Genomic DNA, 23,290 nt, shown 5'->3' on the forward strand with positions numbered 1-23,290 from the left:
GCCTGGCATCTTATATGGGTTACCTAAAGTTCATAAAACAGGTATACCGATTCGTCCTATTTTATCAGCGATTGGCACTTTTAATTATAAACTGGCTAAGTTTCTGGTTCCATTATTAGAACCATTAACGCATAATGAATTTACTGTGATAAATTCTCAGGAATTTGTAAAAGAACTTTCCTCTTTAAATTTTGAGTTCCCAACTATAATGGCCAGTTTCGATGTTGAATCAATTTTTACTAATATTCCTCTGTTGGAAACCATTGATATCTGTGTAAGTCAATTATTTGCTGACACTAACTTAGTGTCTGGATTTTGTAGTAAAATATTCAGACGGCTGTTAGAAATAGCAGTTAAAGACTCCATCTTTATGTTTAATAATATTTATTATAAACAAATTGATGGAGTAGCAATGGGGTCTCCTTTAGGTCCTGCACTGGCTAATGCTTTTTTGAGTTTTCACGAAATAAATTGGCTTGATAATTGTCCTTCGGCCTTTAAACCAGTCTTGTACAGGAGATATGTAGATGACACTTTTTTGTTGTTTAGGGACCAATGTCATATAGAGAAATTTAGAGAGTATCTTAATGCACAACATAGTAATATACGGTTTACTGCAGAGTGTGAAGTTGATAATTCATCGTCGTTTCTTGACGTAAAAGTGAATAACCTCAATGGGTTCAACACTAATGTTTTTAGGAAACCAACCTTTACTGGTTTAGGTTTAAATTTTAATTCCTTTGTTCCTGATATTTTTAAGAAAAATGCTATTAACACTCTACTGAATAGGGCCATTCTCATTGTTATGAGTTTGATCATTCTCTGCTGGAATCTGATTTTAAAATTCTGGACACTTGTATGAATGGCCAGTCAGATTTGAGAGTAATGGAATCCTTATATATAAAGGAGCTGCGGCCTCTGTTAAATAGCAACCTTTCAGCTGTTCAATTGTACACTGTATAGTGCACAGTAGGCCCTGTAATTTGATTTTTAGTTTATTTTGGTAGTTTAATTTTGTTTAGTTTACCATGTCTTTGCCCTTTCTTACTTATTTCAAGTCTTAACATTGTACATTAATATAATCTTTTATTTAGGATATATAATACATTTTTTGGTATTTAATTTTATTTAATATTTGAGTTTTTTATAAGATTTTGGTTAGTACTTTATAATTGTCGTTTATTCTGTTTGTATTTTACATACATTTTTGTAGATTTGTAGTCATTATATAAATATTTGTTATAGTGTTTAGTATCTATGTGGTAGGTATCAAGTTTCACTTCTGATCACTTCACGTAAGTTTAATAGAATGGTTTGTTTTAGTAGTTATAAATTTCATCTTGTAGTTTAATGGATTTTAAATTAGTTTTAATATATGTGACAGTTAATAAGTTTTATTTGTATTGATCACTTTAAGTGCGCTTAAGTGTTTTGTTTTTTAAGCATTTTCCTTTCTTTGATAGGCAATTATATTCAGTATGATTTCTTTGTTTACCAGCTATTTGATTGTGATTTCTGTTTTTTCTTTTAGATCTGATGATGAATACGAGAAGTATTCGAAACGTTATGTTTTCTAAAGTAAAGATTCTGATACAAGATGTTCAGTATATCCCTGGTTTTCCTATTCATCTTAAAATTAAGATTCCCGAAGGGAACATCGATCATAAATATATATATATATATATATATATATATATATATATATATATATATATATATATATATATATATATGTTGAGTTTATACATTTAACATCAGTATACTCGTGTTCCAAGTAACACGTGTATATTCCCGTGGTTAAAATCAGGTAAAGACTTACTGGTTAATCATTAATTCTTCAACCTTGAGGCTACTCAACATAGTTTCTGAATGTTGCTTCAATTACGCATGGTAGCACTGGACATAGTAACCACATAATCACTATACCAACAGACAGTTTCACCATGTGGTGATGGTAACTTAGCATAATCACTATGTGGTTATGGTAACTCAGCATAATCACTATGTGGTTATGGTAACTCAGCATAATCACTATGTGGTCACGGTAACCGAGCATAAACACTACTTTGTTATGGTAATACTGAGCATAATTACTATGTGGTCATGGTTGTTACCTAGCAGTAAATAGGTACCTGGGTGTTAGTCAGCTGTCACGGGCTGCTTCCTGGGGGTGGAGGCCTGGTCGAGGACCGGGCCGCGGGGACACTAAAAAAAGCCCCGAAATCATCTCAAGATAACCTCAAGATGGTAAGTCTCACCTGAGCTGCTGTGCGGTGTAGACGTGTCGCCTGACCGCTCCGGCAGTTTGGGGTAGTTGCCGTTTTCGCCGGCAGGGGGTGTGGGTGTCTCTACCCTCCCTGCTGTTCCTGGTGGTGTTGACGTGGCATGTTTACGATGGGCAGCCATCTTCCAGCTGTCGTGAGGGTGAACTCCATCGGTTTGGAGTTTACTGGCTGTGCAGGTTACCCTCTTGTGGACGTGGTCTTAAGTGACATGCTCAGGGTCCCGGTCCAGGACGTCTACGGTGTCGAGCTGTTCACTGCTCGCCGTGTAATCATAAAGTTTGTGGGTGAGGCAGTGTACCGTGATTTTCTCCGGAGGTACGAGGGGCGTACTTTGCAGCTGCAGGATGGCAACGGGTCTGTGACCATTTCGGACCACAGTGGTGCTGTGACATTTGTAAGTGTCTGTGGCAGCCCCATGGAGTTTCCTGAGACTCACCTCCGGCGTTTCTTCCAGAGGTATGGCTCCGTCGTCAGTGTGTGGATGAACTCGCTATCGTCTTGAAAGTATTCGGGTGTGAAGACCAACATTCGGACCCTCGGGATGCGACTGAGGTCGGACATTCCGTCATCTGTCCGGCTGTTAGGGTACTATGTGCGGGTGTTTTATGCCCGGCAACCTCGTACTTGTGTCCGGTGTGGTTTGTTGGGGCATCAGGCTGCCGGGTGTACTGCTGCTCCTGTTGCTCCAGTGAATTTGTTCCCTGAAGAGGATTTCCCGCCGCTCCCTCTGGAGGAGGACTCCGGGGATGAGGAGGTGAGCGTCCCGTTCACTGCTGAGGCTCCCCCAGCGTCGCCTGACGTTCCCCTGGTTGTTGCAGACCCTCCTCCGGGTGTTGCGGTGCCGTTGGATGTTACGCCTGATCCTGTCTCTAGCCCTGCCGCTCCCGTGAACTTTCCTGGTGCTCCCTGTGAGGCGTCGTCGTCTGCTTCCTCGTCTTCTGCTGCTGAACCTGGCCCTGCAGCCTCACCTCGGGTCCCTACCGTGCTGGGTGCTGGGGTGGCTGCGGTGCCTCCTGCTGTGTGTGGTCCGGTTCCCCCTGTGGTAGAAGCTACTGCCGTTCTGCGTCGGGCGTCGGTTCGTCTAGCTAGTGGTGCCCGTGCTTCTGGATCCGCTTCAGGCTCTGACGATATCCGGCCGGAGCCCAAACATTCCAGGCGTTCGTCTACTGCCTGGGCCGATGTTGGGGACTTCAGTGACTCTAGGTCGTCAGGGGTTGATGGCGTGGATCCGGATGCGTCGTTTTCTCTGCGGTTGGTGGTGGCGGAGGTTCATGTGCCTGCTGGTGCTGATGCCCATGTCTCGGGTGTGCCTTCTGTTCCTTCCCCGCCAGGGGGCTCTTCGCGGTGGGGTGTGGTGGCTTCCGCGGCCAGGGATGGTGCAGATGCTGGTGCTGGGCGTGGCCTGGTGGTGACTTTCCGAAAAGATGCGCACCGCCTTGGTTCCCTGCAGTCGTCTGGTGGTGTGCCTGTGGCCGCTGGTGCCCCTGTGGTGGTGCCCTTTGTCCGGCCCCCCTCCTGTGGGGTTGCGAATTGAGGACCTGGAAGCCGGGGTTGCTGAGTACCTGCTGTCGGAAAGGCCGGAGGACTTTCACGATGAGCAGGTTCCCAGTGTATGGAGTAGGGTGGCGGTTACTCGCTTCCGGAGAAACACCGTCTGGGTTCCCTGTTTGCGGGTGTTTGTTGCCAGGGTTCCGGATGACATGGAGCCCCCGGTGGTGGGTTCAGGCCTCTTGGCGGAGGTGGATGCTTTGGGAGGCGTTCAATGTGCGGTTCCCCCGGGTCTTGTTCCTGGGCAAATACGTCAGCTGATTTCATGTTACTGTAGTGTTGTGTGCCCCTATGGCCTTTTGTTTGCCAAATTGTTTTCTGTGCCTGTGCCTCTCCCTTATTTGTTGCGAGGCCGGTGTTTGAGTGAGGGTGTTTTTACTCCTGTATTTGCTTTTGTGTTGTTACTTTGTCATGTGTGTTCTACTTTTGCATTGCTAGAATGTTTTATTTTTTATTTTTTGTTTTTATTTGTCTTTTTGTCATGTGTGTTCTACTTTTGCATTGCTAGAATGTGTTTTTTTTTATTTTTTGTTTTTATTTGTCTTTTTGTTTTTATTTTAGCTTGTTGTGTGCTGTTCGATTTTCTTGTTCCATTTCCTGATGTCCTTTATGGTGTGTTTTATTCTCGGTCCTTCAGGCCAGTGATTGTTTGTTGTTGTGTATGTACCTAAGTTTTCTTTTCTTGATTGCATGGATTGCTTGTTAGTTATTATTGTATGTTTTGGCTTTTCCCTTTGTTTCTTGCAAGGCGGTTGGTTTGGTGTGAACGTTTTTATTCATGTCTTGTTTCAGTGCTTTACATTTGCACTGGTGTTTTATTATTGCATTACATGTTGTACTTGTTTGTTATTTTTGTTTTGTTTTGTTGTGTATTGTGATTTTCCTGTTATGTTTCATTTTATACCTCCTCTTGATGTTTGTTTTGTTTTATAATGGTTTATTTTGAAATGTTACTGTGCTTGCTTGTTTGACATTGTTTTCTATTTTGTGTTTGATGTCTGCTGTGTTTTTCAATACATTTATCGTGTTTGTATTTTGTTGTACTGTGCTGTTGGCCCTTCTGGTCGGTGGTTTATTGTTTTGTTTTGTTTTGTTATGTTTTCTATGTTCTTTTCTTGTTTTTACTGTATTTAATTTGCACGCTTTGCATGTAAAAAAAAAAAATAAAAAAAAATGTGGTCATGGTAACACTGAGCATAATCACTACGTGGACATGGCAACACACAACAGTCACAATGTGGTCATGGTAACACACAACAGTCACAATGCGGTCATGGTAACACACAACAGTCACAATGTGGTCATGGTAACACACAACAGTCACAATGCGGTCATGGTAACACACAACAGTCACAATGTGGTCATGGTAACACACAACACAGTCGCAATGTGGTCATGGTAACACTCGACAGTCACAATGGAGTCATGGTAACACACAACAGTCACAATGTGGTCATGGTAACACACAACAGTCACAATGCGGTCATGGTAACACACAACAGTCACAATGTGGTCATGGTAACACACAACACAGTCGCAATGTGGTCATGGTAACACTCGACAGTCACAATGGAGTCATGGTAACACACAACAGTCACAATGTGGTCATGGTAACACACAACAGTCACAATGTGGTCATGGTAACACTCGACAGTCACAATGTGGTCATGGTAACACACAACAGTCACAATGTGGTCATGGTAACACTCGACAGTCACAATGTGGTCATGGTAACACTCGACAGTCACAATGTGGTCATGGTAACACTCGACAGTCACAATGTGGTCATGGTAACACTCGACAGTCACAATGTGGTCATGGTAACACTCGACAGTCACAATGTGGTCATGGTAACACTCGACAGTCACAATGTGGTCATGGTAACACTCGACAGTCACAATGTGGTCATGGTAACACACAACAGTCACAATGTGGTCATGATAACACACAACAGTCACAATGTGGTCATGGTAACACACAACAGTCACAATGTGGTCATGGTAACACACAACAGTCACAATGTGGTCATGGCAACACACAACAGTCACAATGTGGTCATGGTAATGTTCGTTACGAGTCACAGTAACGTTGTCAAGGCAAAATGGACATATAAACAAGGAGATACTTACTTCTTTTGTCATCAACAAGTCCATATGACTTCACATTCTGTCTAGAACGATGTCCTTTACCCAAGGTTGGTCTTCCCAGAGTGTCCTTGGAAACTGGAGACAAAACCTCGGTTCGTATTTAATCTCAGAATATAACAGTTAATCTACACCTTTAACTATGCCAGTGTTTTTGTCTTCTTCCAACGTTTTCGTCGTAAATTTCCACCCCCAGGCTTTACAAATTGTAACACTTTCGTACACAATATATACACGTGTATTTTCAGCAAGATACTAGCCAGCCAATATGACTTGTACGATCCAAACTGAGAAAGCCGTGAAAACTTGCATGCTGAGCACCATGGAAGGAGGAGTTACATTAATGAAAGCCTTACCACAGCCTAGTACCAAGCAGAGGGACGGAATTATCAGAATAAAGCACTAAGCCATTAAGACTATATAACACTGGGAATGGATCTGGATAACTAATTGGAATGGGGAGGGGGGGGGGGAATGGTGCCCAACCACATAGACGGTCGGGGACTGAAACCTCCATGAAGCGAGATCGTCGCTCTACCGTCTAGTCTAAGTGGTTAGGTAGTACCAAGCAGAGAAAACGCACCTGTATTGGTTAAATAGTCTCTGGCCAGTCTGCTTTCCTTTAAATGGGATAATATTATATATCTGGATGAACGGGGATGCAGGGCTGTGACACAAACATATGTCCATCTTGGATCACACCCACATCCCCCTATGGTTAACTTATATCTAAGTATCTCTATGTTAAGCCTTTTAAGTCTCTTTCCGTTAAACGTCTAAGTATTTCTCCAATAAGCCTTTATGTCTCTTGCAATCCTTTATAGTTTTGGAAGCATTATATATGCCTTAAAATAATGACATCATACTTTGTGTTTATCAATACAAAATAAAATTCGAAATAATGGCTAAAACTGTATAAATTTAGATTGTTGATTTATGGGAACAAATTATTGGGATAGATGGATATATAAGTATAAGTTATGCAAACAAATTAATATGTTTGGATTGATATAAATAGCTGCCTCGTGTAGGACCATAGGCCTTCTGCAGTTTCATTTATTTTTATCTTAGTAGTTTTTGAAACACTACTGATCTTGGCCGTAAATATGTTGGACAAAGAAATTGTCAAAAACACAAAAATAATCAAGTACAATATTTTTTTTCGTTTTAGATCTAATTCTAACCTATTGACGAGTAGCTGTTGATCCTATTAATCACTTGTCATTACAGTGATATTAAATAAAAAATTCAACATTACATTTCAAGACTTAAGGTCACGCCTTTTACTTTCGAATCTACACAAAGAGCTTCTAGTAGGAGAAGATACCAACACTGGTTCTTTAAAAGTGATTAGGACAGGTATTCCCTTCCGTGAAGGGAACAAAAAATTTCTTTAACACAGGTGAGGCCATTCAAGTTTATATTATAAGGTCAACAGCCTATGTCGGCTCATTTAAATTTTTTACTACACTTGAATGGAGAATAAATCCTATCAAATACACAAATTTTAATAAACTTGGGTCGAAGCTGAGGCATAAGCTTCAAGATAGCATTTTTAATATATTACATGTCATTGAATTACAGAATGATCACGAAATACAAAGCGTTCTTGGGAATTGATAGTTAGCCACCATAACATGGGTGTGCCACGAACCGAAGGGCACTTGCAAACTAAGTTTCCGAATAAGCCACAAGAACTATAAATAACTTTTTTTTTATCAAAATAGTCAAACAAATGGAATAAATTGAAAGAGTCAAAAAACAAACTTTTAACTCGGACTCAAATGTAGATACGACTTAAGGCAATATATCCCGGAACACGTATTTAATGATATTGAAGGTTAAAAGGCTGAAGGATGGAGCTCAGCCCCATGTGCACATTAAGGTTCATCTAGGGAAGTAAGCACACACGCCAACATGAAAATAGCAGGTTACCACCAGAGGGAAATCCAGAGTTTGCGTTATGACAACATGTTGAGGGTGTGGTATTGAACGCTCACATTTTAAGCGAAGCGACCATAAACTGCTCAAGATATGAACAGTTGGTAAAAGGTTAACAAGTGCTTGTGTTTATTATAAACGTTTTATGTGTGCTTTCTTCATCGTAATATTTCTTGGATTGCGGCCTGTCACTATTCCTCCCTCTATTGGTTCTAGTTAACCAGACCCACACCTACCTTTCCTCCTGCCATCGCTCAGGATCTTCTTTCGTAGGTTCACTTTGCTCATGTCTTGATCCTTCCTTCTTCCTTTAGCCTTGTTCTTTGCATATTTCCTTTTCTGTTTCTTGATTTCCACATTTTCTTTAATTTGTTTATTTTTATTACTTTCTCTCTTATCTTTAGTATTTTCCATTCGTATTTTTCCTTTGATTCCCTTAACTTTCTTTGGTCTTGTGCCACGTTTGTTGTCTTCCATTGCTTTCTTTTTCTTAACTTTGTTTGGCATTTTGAGACGTTTAATCTCATTCATTCGCCTGTTTTCCTTCTCTTTACTTGGTTTTCTTTGCCGCATTGTCTTTCCTTTGTTTTTGTAGCATTTGTTTACGTTTACCATTTTTTTGTTTACGTTCACGTTTAATCTCTGAATTTCCTTTATGTGCTTTCCTTCTTTCTTTTTGTGTGTTGCTTGTTTTCTTTTTCATTAATTTGTTCATATTTTTCACGTGTTTTTTGCTATATTTGCTCTTCTCAATGTTTTTGTTTAGCTTATTTGTGTTTTGTCTCCGTTGATGTTTAATACTTGGCTTAAATTGTCCCACTTTTCCTTGCCCTCTGCGACGAAGTGACATTTTTTTTCCTCCGAGTTTGTGGTTTCTATCTTGTGTTCTACGACGCTCAGCTCCGTTTGTCTTGCCACCTCCAACAATGTTCTTCTTTGTTCCATTCCTCTTGCTCTCTTGATTTTTCTTGTCCTTTTTCTTCTCATTTCTGTTGTGACGTATTTTCTTATTAGTTTTCTTGTGTTCTCTTGGTTCTCTTGCGGAGTTGTCGTCGCCTCTGGAACGTTTGTTGAGACCTTCCCTTCTCTCCCGCTGAAGCCTTCTTGACCCAAGGGCCTCCTCTGTGAAAAACACCAGTCAAATGTTAAACAGTAAAATGCCTTACTTAATATCAAATATAAATTATTCACATTTAAGTTGAACAAAATATTCGCAAATGTTGAGACATTACACATAACTTCTTGAAAAAAATATCCTTAACTGAGAATGTGAAGAGATGGACATTCATTGTTCATCTCTTCATTCATTCAATTTACTCATAAAAATTAAAAGACAAAAATTAATAACATTTATTCACAAACATTTGCACATAAACAACATGTATAAGTTGGCTTCACAGAGATTACATACTCTTAACTGTTCATCTGGGTGTTGCTGTAATGCTTTAATATTACATATTGAGGATGATATTAACTAAGTTAGTACAGTACTTTGTTGTGTCATTGGCTGAGGGATTCATTACAAACCTAAAAGGCTTTCTGATAATATCCATGAGAAACCAAGTGTGCCATACTGATTCATACTGACACAAGCAACAGATGTAAAGATCAAGCTGCCAAGAGGAATATACGCAGGTGTGACGTCAGGCGGATCATTCTTATGTATTTTGGTGTAATAAAGTGGTCTCAAACGCTTCTTAAAGAGCTGCAACAGATCGATAGATAGCATATGGGAAATAAATATCATTTTTATATTCCAAGAATAAGATTGATCCAAAGCAGAAATCTCATGTAAATAAAAGATTGTATATTGAAGCTTCGAGTAGCATAAATATTACATTTTACTTCATTCTAATTAAAGGATTTAGTGTTAACTGTTATTATTAATATGAATTACTGAAATGGACTGTTATTAGAGTTACCATTAAGCTTCAACATTTCAAATAAGGAACTCTAGAATTTTCAGCTTTAAGTATCACCCTAAAAACTATTATATTTGCTTAATTTAATGCATCCCATTTAGGACTTTTGGATGACGAATAAGGTATTGTTTGAATGTGAATTGGGTTGTTAGAGTGGTATATGGTCATTGGAACGTGATCGGGTTTTGTGAGAGATTCAGGTGATATGTACTGATGAAGATAATTACCCAGTCTCTTCGTAAAGCTATAATCAGGCCTAACAGATCCAGTGGGTGAATATATCGTTATAAAATTTGGTAAAAAAATTAATTAAATTTTTAGATATTGTTGTTGTTGAATAAGGAGATTAATGCTGTGGTGGAATGTATGATGTTGAGCGTTGAGGCCTGCTATCAGAGTGATAGGTGGGAGAGTATATTTTGTGTAAATGGTTAATTTTTATGCAAATGATTCATCTTATGTATGTATATTGTTGGTCATGAAGTCTTTGTGATGCCAAAGGTATCTGTAAATGTTCGAGTTTAATGTTGGGTTTATTTAGTATTACAATGCCCACGTGTGCCTCACCACGTGAATGGTGAGTATTGTAGCCATATTGTCTGATCGTCGGTGAGTTTTTAATGTATTTGCTGGTTAAAAGTAGAACGTCAAGTCTCTCGGTCTCAAATGAGCCACCAGGTGTCGAATGTTAAAGTATGTTCTAATATTAAGATGTGTTACGACTAAGAATACAGATGACATTTGTATATGTAGATCTGAGCTCATGGACAGCGTCAGAAATCTTATCAGCTTATAACACCATCGATTTTTTTACCATAATAAGAATTTTTTCAGAAAAATGTTATTTAGATATTAAAAATACGATAATAAATTTTAACCAAAGAACTCTTAACATATGAAGGATATGCTGTTTACATTTCGTTAATGTATTCACGTGGAAAATCGGTGTTGCTTTAAAAACTTCGGCCATTGTGGTAACTATTATGTTGTGAGAAATTCAGAAGGGGCTATGAAAAGGATTCGAACCCGAACACTTGGTACTCCCAAGCACACGCCCTAGGCCAGTACACCACGACATGGTCAAAACTAATTCAACCTTGGATTGAACTGAATCCTCTAGGAGTCCAGTGGATTCCACTGAAGGCCAAACAGGTGTTTTACACCTTGTCCTCATTCACTCTGGCTGTGGCCCAGGAATTCTACCTCCAACGCTTCTCTTATTTCACGTGGCATCAGTTAACATTGATACATCATGTAAATGTAACTTCACTTTGTATTAATGTTTTCTTTGCTAACGACATCCTAAAACGTTGTTGTGGTCAAATAATTTAAAATGTTTTCTTCATACCCTACAGTTATTCCTGATTCAATGTGATGGCCACCCTCTCTACTCGCCTCGACTTTTTTTATATTTTAACAGAGTATTGTTTAGATTAATTTTGCTGCAGATATGTCAGTTCTTGATCAGTAAAGTCTATCGTGTAACACTGTGAATAATGTTTAAAAGAAGTTTATCAATAAACATTTTCAATCCAATGAAGCACAATAATTAATCTGTAATTGGGTAGTAAAGATAAGGAACAATTTACTAAATGTATCAACTGAGACACAATAAAGTGTATTTGTTCATAAATTGGCATGGTAAATGTTTCACTATAAGTACAATGTTTGATCCACTACAAGACTTCCATACACAAAGATATTCACTGGAATTTAATGGTCTATGCGTGTTCCACGTAACTCGTTGGTTTGGTGTTAGGCTTAAGGCCTATCAACCCCTGGAAGGTTATTGAATATGATGACTGCCATGAAGGCAGTCATCATATTCAGTGAGGATGGCGAGACAGTCAGCCCGGGCCTCCACACACACTCCTCCACCTGTGGTGCACGTCCTGCTCTCGCTCTCCTGCGAGCATATTGATACATATTTTCAGTGCAAGTTGATGACCTCAATGTTGCAAATATTTTCCCTGTCCTTCGGTATTATAAATTACAGACTTTCTGTGATGTGTACAAATATGTACCTGTCCTCAGGAAGGAAATCCGCTCACTGGAATGGATTCAACAAAACTACATAACTATCTACTATCTACTAAGGTTAGATTAGCTTAAGGTTATGATGGCCAAACCACATGTCAGAAAGTGAACAAACGACGACATTTTAGTTCGGTCTGGACCATTATCAAGTCGTGTAAAAGGAGAGGATTGAGTCATTGATGAAGATTAAGCCCCCCAAAAGGTGGCACGGGCGTGAATAGCCCGAAACAAACGAAAGGTTGTGCTTGACAAATATATAAGGTAAGAGAGTGAAAAGATAGGCGAGGATCAGGTAAGAATAGGATGAATGTAAGAAAAAGGTACGAATAGGATGAATGTACGAATAAGGTAAGAATATGATGAATGTAAGAATAACCTAAGACTAGGATGAATGTAGGAATTGGATTAAAGGTAAGAATTAGGTAAGAATAGAATGAGTGTAAGAATAAAGTAATAATTGGATTAATATAAAGATAAGGTAAGACTAGGATAAATATAAGAATAAGATAAGAATAAGATGAATGTAAGAATAAGATGAATGTAAAACTAAGATGAATGTAAGAATAAGATAAGAATAAGATGAATGTAAGAATAAGGTAAAAATAGTATGAAAATAAAAATAAGTAAGAATATGATGAATATAAGAAGTCTTTTGAATTCCTGGGGCCCGACGGCCGAGTAGACAGTGCTCGGGTTTCGTAGTCTTAAGGGTTCGGGTTCGATCCCGGCTGAGGCGGAAATAAATGTCCAGAGTTTCTTTCACCTTGATGCCTCTATTCACCTTGTAGTAAATGGGTACCAGGGAGTTAGACAGCTGCTACGGCCTGCTTCCTGGGAATGTGGGTGTGTTAAATTTAGGATTAAGGACTTGTCCGAAACGCTATGCGTGCTCTAGAGTGTACAAGAATGTAACAACTCTTGTATACGTAAATAAAAACAAAAACAAAAAAGAATAAGGTAAGAATGGGATGAATGTAAGAATAAGGTTAGAATAGGAAAAATGTAGGAATAAGAGGAGGGAAGGTGTAAGAGGTAGAAAAAAGTAAGAGGAAAGGTACGAATAAGAAAAGGGTAGGAATAAAAAATCACATTTGTTAAGAAGGTTAAAATATTTAAGTATGTATTGTAAAAAGGAATAGTCAACAGCAACAAAGCCAGGGTTAAGGTTCATGTTGGATATGTTGTGTATCAGAGCCGATTTGGCATGATAGCGAATTCGTGTTCAGTTTAAAATATAAACAAATACTTAATGTGTGTGTGTGTAAGTGGTTGAGTTTGTGCATGTGTGTGTATGTGTGTGTGTGTGTGTATTCACCTAGTTGTGCTTGCAGGGATTGAGCTCTGCTCTTTCGGCCCGCCTCTCAACTGTCAATCAACTGTTTCTACACACACACACACACACACACACACACACACACACACACACACACACACACACACACACACACACACACACACACACACACACACCAGGAAGCAGCCCGAGACAGCTGACTAACTCCCAGGTACCTATTTACTGCTAGGTAACAGGGGCATTCAGGGTGAAAAAAACTTTGCCCATTTGTTTCTGCCTCATGCGGGAATCGCACCCGCGCCACAGAATTACGAGTCCTGCGCGCTATCCACCAGGCTACGAGGCCCCTGTGTGTGTGTGTGTGTACTCACCTAGTTGTGTCTGCAGGATCGAGCATTGACTCTTGGATCCCAATGACTCTTGGATCTTGAATGTCACTTGCGAGCATCCACCGCCCCTTCAAGAAGGGCGCCAGCAGCAGTAGATGGAGGGCTACGAGACATTATCATGCCCAGTTAACACAACGTTAAAGACTCAAAGCCTCGCACCAGCTCAGCCCCTACACCGGGACATAAGTAAGTTAATACTGTCTTATTTCAGTCAATTTCCTAAGCATATTAATTCCCACTAGTCTGTTCCCTGTTATATATATATGCTTTCATTCTTTCTTTCTTTTTAGAGATAATATGTTTTCTTTCATACAGATTCTACACCGGTTTGCATAGACTTGGTATCCTCCAGCGCTGAGAGTGACGGTGAGACAGACCAAGACAGCAGCAGTGACAGCACAGCGGAGCTGTCATTACCCCTTAGTCGGCTCACACCCCACAGCTCACGGGGAGGGAGGGAGGGGCTTCTTCCTTGAGAAGAGATCTTCTTGAGATGATTTCGGGGCTTTTAGTGTCCCCGCGGCCCGGTCCTCGACCAGGCCTCCACCTCCAGGAAGCAGCCCATGACAGCTGCCTAACACCCAGGTACCTATTTTACTGTTAGGTAACAGGGGCATAGGGTGAAAGAAACTCTGCCCATTGTTTCTCGCCGGCGCCTGGGATCGAACCCAGGACCACAGGATCACAAGTCCCGCGTGCTGTCTACTCGGCCGACCGGCTCCATTCACATGTTCACTCAATTCCCTGTTCCTCCCCCAGCCCCATACCTCAATCTATCACCAGCAGCGGCTCGGCCATCAGCAACAGCAGCAGCAGCAGCAGTGGCGAGAGCGCTACCATTAACGACGTCACAGTCCGTGAGAACAACAACAGAGTGAGAAGTGAGAATAGCCTTGACTCAGATGACAGCACAGCTTACCTTGACTCGTTAGCGTCTGACAGTTCTGAGTGGTTAGCACCATCTGGCGTAATAGCTGACGATGAAGTCTCGCTGTGGGAACCGACCTGTGAGATTTATATTTATTTAATTTATATGAATATATATAGAATTTATATTTACGTTAATTTATATACTTCGATAGCAATTTGTATAATGATAAGTGGACTGTATTTCTGCAATAATCTCACAAATCGATCCTCTACACATTACGGGGGGTTTATTAGTTTATTATATATGCAGCCAATCAAACTACCGAATTAACTACATACATTGAAGAGGTTCCTTATCTTATAGTACAGCAGGCTAGTCCACCAGGTATAACTAGGGTGTAGACACCAAATTATCCTCTTTGAGGTAGCTTTCATCACCCAGGTAACTGGTGCACAAACTCTTCCTCGTCTTGACCTGTCAAAAGGGCGCTAACTGTGAAGCCAGAATCCTATATATGACAAGTTATATCAGAGAAAACACTATACAGTACATGGAACAATAAAGACCTGGCTTAATTACCTTTAGTTTGAGGCTTCCACGTGCTCTAACTGGTTCACCCTATATAATGACATTAATGGCCATAAATGAAGATACATGGGTTTCGGAAAGAACACTTAACTTGAATTTGTAGACAGCGTGTTGAAAATGGTACACCTTTGGTTTCCATAACACTACGTCCAAGTAAAATTAACAGGAGCCGAATTTGCTCCCGTGTGAGCCTCTGGTCTCGTACAAAACAATGGCTGCCCTCCTTCCTCCCTCTGACGCCTGGCTTACATTGTCCACATGTCAGAAAGTGATAGAAGGGTCACATTTACTCTACTTTAATATTGATAATTAAGTTAATTTATATAAGATGTTTTTATGATGGTAAAGTCCAAAGACTAATGTATTTAAGAATAATTCCCACCATAATAGGTGGTGAATTATAATAGTATGTGGTGATGATATCCCGTTTTCTTTAGATGGTAATTCCACTACAAGTTACGTTTTCTATGGGTAACTTGTTTATACAACACAGCTATTATCTGTATGATTATTAAATGGTGTCGGATTTTCCGACACTCGCTCATTCATCTCGGAGGGTGGCTATTACTACCCCCCCCCCCCCCCCCCGAGCCCTCTCCCATCACCCCCACCACTGGTCTCTCGCCCCATCTGCGCTAGAAATTCAACCTCAGCTTGTGGATCGAATTGATAACTATAACGGCGGGTATGTTCGGCTTTCATTCTCCATACCAGAGCATGTTAACACCTCCCCAGGGCACTATCTGAGAACATACAGAGAATTTTTCATTAATGAGATTCGATCCCTTTTCTCCCCACAACACCCATCCCTACTAATTTACCCAGACATCACTCTAATTTTGTGCAATTTAAATGTACAACAAGACGGTGAGGAGGAGAATGTCTTGGATCCCATAAATAACGACGGATTTCCCATACTAGGTGAGGGGCGAACAGTAACTCGAGAGGAAGTAGATACACTTATTAATTTTTGGGCTGACGAATTGACAGAGAAACTATCCCAGTACCTGAAAGAAAAGGAGGGGTCCAATGTCTTAGTTGAGCGGCTCACAGGGTTTTACATTAACTGTGGTCAGATTGAACACCCGATAAGATTAGACTCAAATGTAGACTATCCTGAAGGATTGCGTGGAAAGCAGTTGGTTTTCAATCCAGAGGGAGAGGCTGATATATGCCTTATGCAGTGTGTTGCAGCTTATAAATATTTAGCTAAGGGGATGCAGCTTGATAATATTCGCGCGAGATCTGTGAATGCTAGTTGGTGTCTCAGACACATTTATTGGCCAGTAGATGTCAATTCTGCAATGACGTTTGAGGATATTCACAAGGTAGAGAAAATTAATAAAGTCAGTATATTCATCTATTCACTAGAAAGAGATGAAAATGCGCGCCGACAACGGCACTACATTACACTAGCTAGGAAGGGAAGAGGGGGATATACAGATGTCATACCATTGCTGATGTTGGAAGCTCAACACTTAGTAATAATTAAGGATTTCAACCAATATGTACGTAATATGAGCAACAATACAGATCTAATCCCAAGTCATCACAGCATTTGTCATTGTTGCTTGATATCACTCTCACCAGGACCTATGCAGTCATGAAAGTACATGTAAAGTACATCAGACTCTCAAATTTTACCCACCAGAGAGGAAGATTACTTTCCGTAACTATGGACATGGATATGGTCCTAGTCACATGTGTTTTTATGACTTTGAGTGCATTTTAGACCGCTCGAACCCTAAGGGAATGATAGAATCACGTCACAATGCAGTAGTGTATACGTACATTATCATTCACTGACAGATGAATATTGTTGAGAAAGACACTTATTTTTTTTAAAGATGCAGTCAATCACTTTGTAACCACGCTAGAAGCGTCATGGGCTAGAATCAAGACGGGTTTAGTATCCTATGAACTTCACATGTCCCAGCAACAGCAGGCGATATTTGAGACAAAAACAGTGTGTGAACTCTGTGATGAACCTTTTAACGGGGAAGATGTAATCAAAGTCCGTCATCACGACCACACAGTAAGATTCCACAATTATCAAGCAGCTTACTGTGATAGATGTAATTTGCAGTGTATAAATTCATACAAGTTCCTATACACATTTTCACACAACGCTTCCTATGATTTAGGAGTTATCCTAAACGAGATGAAAGATCGTCCAGGGAGTGAAATAGATATATTAGCTAGGGACGGATTTAAATTTATGAAAGTCGATGTGAACAACTTAAGATTTTTGGACAGTTTAGCACTACTCAATGGTTCACTGGGAAGAATAGCCAAGGATCATATTGATAGTGGGAAACCTACCACATTCACTTTGGCTATGTTAAAAGGGGTAAATAAAGCAGCCATCCCCAAACTGATGAAGGGTAAACAATCATTCTGCTATGATTATTTATCCTCTATGTCTGTGTTAGATGAATCACACCTTCCTTCTCGCGATAAGTTTTACAATACACTAAAAGACGAAGAGTTGTCAGAAAAATATTATAAACAAGCCTTAGAAATTTTTGATTTGGCTAAATGTCGTAACATAGGGGAGTATCTGCTCCTTTACCTCAAAGTAGACACAGGATTGCTAGCTGATGTGTTCACAGTCTGGCGAGATACCATGCTTGCTCCCTACAAATTTGACATTTCCTACTACATTTCTTTACCCTCATTTGCTTGGGATGCATTTTTGCTCAAATCGAAAGTTGAACTTGATGTTGTGTCAGACCCATTGTTATATGATTTACTTCGTCGGAATCTCCGAGGTGGGTTCACCAGTGTGGCGAGACAGTACACGAATGTGGAGAACCAGCATACAGGCTTAGATCTAGGGGAAGATAGTAGCTACATCATTTACCTGGATTTTAACAGTCTTTATGGGGCATGTATGACTGAACTGCTCCCTCGTGGCGGGATTCGGAAACTGACCCACAATGAGCGTGACATGCTGTTAGAGAGAGAGGTTTGGAGAATATCCCATGTGATGGGTCCAAGGGATATTGGGTGTTGTGTGATACACTGCAGGTCCGACCGGAGGTAGCTAGGTATACAGATGAACTGCCCCTAGTTCTTTCGCATACATGCATTACCGAGGAACTCATTTCACCTTACAGTAAGAATTTTCCTACAGAAGAACGTCGCAGTCTGCCTAAAAACAATACTAAATTAATTGCTTCACACCTTCCTCAGAAAGATTACCTGGTTAGTCTGGACTTGTTACAGTTGCTCATGCACATTGGATTAGAGCTAGCTAAAGTTCACGACATCTACGAATTCGAGCAGGAGAGCTACCTTAAAGACTTCATTTAAACCAATGTTTGTGAACATGCCAGTACCAAATGCGTGATAAAAAAAGGCTTTCAAACTCGTATCAAACTCTATATATGGAAAGAGTCTCACAGATGTATCTAAATATGGGAACAAACATTATTTGGTCACAGATCGTAGACATTTCCTGAAACATGCTCGAAACCCATTCTTCAAGCGGAGTCTTTTGTTAAGTAAGGATCGTGTGATATGTACTATCAAGCAGAAGTCTCTCCTAGTCAACAGTCCTACGTACCTGGGTTATCATATACTTCAAATTGCTAAGAGACGTCTCTATGAGTTCTGGTATGATGTTGTCAAACCCGCGAATGGGGCTGAAGCGAGTCTGTTATATACAGACACAGACTCTTTCATCATTAAACTTGACTGTCAGGATGTGTTTGAAGAGTTGAATAAGTCTCCTCTCTTCGACTGTATGGATTTTAGTCATTTTAATGACACACATCCATCCTACTCTAAAGCGCGAGAAGGTGAACTAGGATTGCTCAAGTCAGAAATAGGCTCTAAGATTATTAACCAGTTAATTGCTCTCAGACCTAAAATATACTCTTTCACCACTCATGATGGAGAGCACACTTGTAAGTGTAAGGGCGTGCCATACCATCTACAAGAGAAACTCTCACACGACTCGTTTCAGCACACTCTTGAAACAAACACTTCAATTAGGTTTGTGTTGAGATCTATATGTAACATGCAAGGAAAGATTTGTACATGTCGCAGTACCTGCAGAGGATTGTCAGCATTTGATGATAAACGCTACATTCTAAGCCCCACACAGTCCTTAGCGTATGGTCATCCTGATATTCCCAATAACAATGATGATGAGATGGATGTAGAAGTGGGAGAGGAGGTGAAGAAAGAAGTGTTTATTGAGGAGGATGTGGAAGTTGAGCAACCACAGAGACTCTACCCAATATTCCGCCCCTGGAGCAAGCGAGATGCTGCAGCTCAAAAACTGTTCAACCCTCACTAGATTTTATGTTGTACAATTTTTAGTTAGTATTAAGATAGATGACCAATATGACTAGAACTATTTATACTAAATGAATAGGATGTTTATTATTATTGTTTGTGAACTGTAAGAACTATGATTAGTTATTAAATGTTGCTGTACATAAAATATGTGAATAAACACCTGTAAATGACTAATTTTTTGTTTGTATAAATACCACCACATTTCCTTAGTTTTTAGTAGTCTTAACGAAGCATTAATCATGGACAGTTCCTATGATATAATCCACGAGGAACATCTAGGTTTATTCCGAGAACCATCTCGTGTTATTATTGCTGATTATTCAAACAGCGGAAAATCATACTTGTGCAGTAAACTTGTAAGGAAGTATCAGCACAAGTTCTCCTCAATAATTATATGCAGATGAGGTTACTCTAAATTACGATCAGATCCACAAATTAAAAGGAAATTGATCGAGCATTCAACCATTATTGATCCTGTGGAAGAGCGAGTAGATAATGACTTGCATATCTTGGTAATCTATGATAACCTTGTGACGGGAAAGTGTAGGAGTGTAGATGTTCGGCAGCCCTCCTCATGGCTGGTGTCAATGCCTAGTCACATTTACAAAAAAAAAAAGATAAGACTGCTTGGCTGTTGTCTGTGGTAAAATAAGGGAAGACACGCAAAACACATAGTAGGAACAAGGAAACTTTAATTAATATCGAAAACAAATTATGAACAAAAAGAATCCCTTGGCTATGTACAGTGCAAACAAACAAGTAAAAAAAATAACATAAAAATTAAGAACAGGAATGACGTTACTCTATAATATAAAGACAGAAAAGTGATTAAACAGGTGCTGAGAATAAAGCGCTAGCTGAGAAACATCCACCTGATAGACAGAGCGTATATCAGTTAGTTGTTCACAGTGTGAGAGCACAAGATATTCTAACTTCAATGACTGGTTCAAGCCCAGACATCGACTAAATAGAGGGCGCTGAGGTGCAGAGGTGCAGGTGTGCAGTCGGCGGGTCACCAATCAGAAGCAGGCAGGCTGGGAATGGTAGCTTGTTTGTTGATAACGGAGCCGGCATGGAGGGAGTGTGGAGTAGGGGGGAGTTTTGGGTACGTTTGCATCCTGGTCAAAACGTTTTGTGCTACTGGTAGACGTATCTTGAAGGTAGCATTTTATTGTTGTATATATATAAGTAACTTTATATAGAGAAGAGCAGGCTCAATCTCTCTTGAAAGAGATTATCGTCACAACCTTTTTACAGAGTCTGCGAATTCAAAAATCATATCAGACATGTTTACTAGGGGGCGACATTAAATGGTTTCCGTCATATTGATTACTCAAAATATATTTTTTCCTGGTAAATATTCAAGGAATATTAGTTTAAATGCTTCTCATTTCATATTGGTTAAATCACGAGACCTGTCACAAATTGAAACACTCTGACGACAAATATTTGGGAAACAGGATTCAAAGAAATTTGTAGAGTTATATAAGAGAGTTATTACCCAACCCTACGGCTATTTGCTAGTAGATCTGGGCTCGAACACTCCCTCTACTATAACATTAAGCGGTAATATTGTTCACGAACCGCCCTATGAGATAGTTTACCAATGGTGAGCAAGAAAGATGTATTGGAACGAGTATATAACGACCCCTCATGTAGCGGGGGGGGGGGGGCTTGGAGGGGTACAGTGGTTGTATAAGGCCGCCAAATTAATTAACTCTAGTTTAACTCTCGCCGATGTAAAGGACTACCTGAAAAGCTCTAACTCCTATACGTTGCATTATTTACAACCGCGTAAATTCCCACGGCGTCGGGTATTAAGCCCTAAACCACGACTATTTCAAACTATAGACTTGGCAGAGATGAGTTTATTGGACAAACAAAATGACGGAGTGAAATATTTACTCGTATGTGTAGATATTTTCTCCAGGTACGCTCAAGTAGTATCCTTACATGCCAAGGACGGGAAAAGTACCAGTAAAGTTCTGGCTTTAATTCTAGATTCACCTCATTCTCAGGGAGTGCGTAAAATGAATTCTGATCAAGGTGGAGAATTTTATAACGCCACTATGAAAAAAATGCTGGCAGCAAAGAAAGTTAAGTTATATAGTGTATTTTCTCAGGAGACTAAAGCTTCAATCGCTGAGCAGTTCATACGTACTTTATAAGGCAAACTTCACAGGTGTATGACGGCGCACAACACTTTAAAATACATGCAGGCTCTACCAGATATTGTGAAAACATATAATTTAACCCCCCACAGTGGATTGAAGGGGAAGACACCCACGGAGGTGTACGCTCTATCCTCACCCAGCGAACACGCAAAACAATTTGATTTAATGTATAAAAGCCAGAGCAAATCAAAGAGAACTGTCATTCCTCGATTGACTGTTGGAGATACAGAATGCATTACTCTATCTGATCGCATTTCCAAGTTTAAGAAATGGTTTAAGCAGCAGAAAACCCGAGATATATATAAAAATACACGTATTTAAAGTTACACGTATTGATCGGCGACAACACATCCCTTTATACTTTCTAAAAGATCTGAATGGGGAGGAAATTGATGGTGGCTTCTATGAACAAGAATTAACACCCACACATTTGCCTCAAACCTTTAATATTGAAAAGGTAGTGGGGCAACGCATAGTCTCTGGCAAACTTCAGTATAAAGTTAGGTACGCAGGTTATGATCGGTCATTCGATCAATGGAGTAATGCTGCTGAGATATTACATTTATAATGAAGAAGCCCTTAGTTTACAAATACAGGGAATTGATCCAACTATTATCAAAACTTCAGTATTCCTCGAGAAAACAGTTGATTGAAAATTGAAGAAACCACATATAAATTGTTTATCAGAAATTTTTAATAACTTTAAAAAAAAAATTGCCTGTGCCTGACAAGGTCGTTAAAAAGTTGAAAAAATATAAATTGCTTATTTGGTCACTAGCCTGTAAGAAACCTTGTGTGTCAACTAAGAAACAGATATTAACCAGCAAACAAGGAGGCAGCATTTTATCCATTATTTTGCCGATTGCAGCTAGTTTTCAGTAATTAAAGTAAAATGAAAGCCTTTTATCTCGTACCGCATAAAATAGTGGTCAACCAGAAAGCTGCACACAGCCCTGCTTAACACACTGTGAAAGCTGCTGCTCAACATCTTACTGTCCAACCTCTTTCTCCTCAGATTGCATACCAACCCTTCATAAAAGATTTAATAGATTTGAAATTGAAAGTGAGAGATCATGAATATGCAAGATCCTTGCTAAACCATTATGATGCTAGTGGAATCGTTCTTTGGGATCTGAATGGAAATGTATGGGCTCCAGTATCGGGCATACATATAATTAATGACATTATACATAAAATGACTGTGCTTAAATCTGTTTTTCACCTGATAAATGGCCTATTACTCAACTGTTTTTCACACTAACTTCTACACCACGAGATTTATTCTGCAATACTACGGCAAGCAGTCAAGTGTATTGTTATGACCCTGGGTTCCTCAGTGGAAACCAGAGGTCAAAATTGAGCTAAAAAAACTACCTTATAGTATTGGGGATGCATGACGAGGTGCATTTGTCGTATCTTCCCTGCCAGACGTAAGACGATTCTTGTTTCTCACAGAGCATGTAAAGACTGAGCTTAGGGTTGATTATTAAGTAATAAAATAGCCACCAACTATGATTACTAATAATTTCTAATCATTTGTAAAGTAAACCTGAGTAAACTTGGGATAGGAATGCTGTACGATTAGTTGAGTAGTCTGCTGGCAGCGAGTGAACTGAGGAAGGAGAGTGGAGACGCTCCGCCTTCTCTGACTGGCGTTCGTGGAGGGTCAAGACCTTTCTGAGCTGCTCTGCACTCCTCTACCTTTCCTCTTAATTATTTCCCTTACCTTAACTTCCTTTACCATTAAGTTAAGTTCTGTGTTTTTTAAGTGTGCCTACTCTGGGTTTGT

At 39.8% G+C, this 23,290-nt stretch overlaps 3 protein-coding genes across 3 annotated transcripts; 1 reads left to right on the plus strand and 2 right to left on the minus strand.

Annotated features, from left to right (window-relative positions):
• Positions 1 to 5,924: 5,924 nt before the first annotated feature.
• On the minus strand, positions 5,925 to 8,449 carry LOC138355690 (uncharacterized). The gene is made up of 2 exons (XM_069311014.1): positions 8,155 to 8,449; positions 5,925 to 6,055 (listed from the first exon to the last, which is right to left on the minus strand). The coding sequence occupies exons 1-2, from the start codon at positions 8,447 to 8,449 to the stop codon at positions 5,925 to 5,927; spliced, it is 426 nt and encodes a 141-aa protein (XP_069167115.1).
• Positions 8,450 to 8,468: 19 nt separating this feature from the next.
• LOC138355691 (glutamic acid-rich protein-like) lies at positions 8,469 to 9,647 on the minus strand. Its single transcript, XM_069311015.1, has 2 exons — positions 9,446 to 9,647; positions 8,469 to 9,040 (listed from the first exon to the last, which is right to left on the minus strand). The coding sequence occupies exons 1-2, from the start codon at positions 9,645 to 9,647 to the stop codon at positions 8,469 to 8,471; spliced, it is 774 nt and encodes a 257-aa protein (XP_069167116.1).
• A 1,984-nt stretch (positions 9,648 to 11,631) lies between these two features.
• On the plus strand, positions 11,632 to 18,385 carry LOC138355585 (uncharacterized). Its single transcript, XM_069310894.1, has 2 exons — positions 11,632 to 13,746; positions 13,876 to 18,385. Exon 2 carries the CDS (start codon positions 16,947 to 16,949, stop codon positions 18,063 to 18,065), a length of 1,119 nt encoding a protein of 372 aa, XP_069166995.1. The 5' UTR covers positions 11,632 to 13,746; positions 13,876 to 16,946; the 3' UTR covers positions 18,066 to 18,385.
• Positions 18,386 to 23,290: the final 4,905 nt, after the last annotated feature.

Source organism: Procambarus clarkii, chromosome 68 (genome assembly GCF_040958095.1).
Source record: "Procambarus clarkii isolate CNS0578487 chromosome 68, FALCON_Pclarkii_2.0, whole genome shotgun sequence".
Lineage (NCBI taxonomy): Eukaryota > Metazoa > Arthropoda > Malacostraca > Decapoda > Cambaridae > Procambarus > Procambarus clarkii.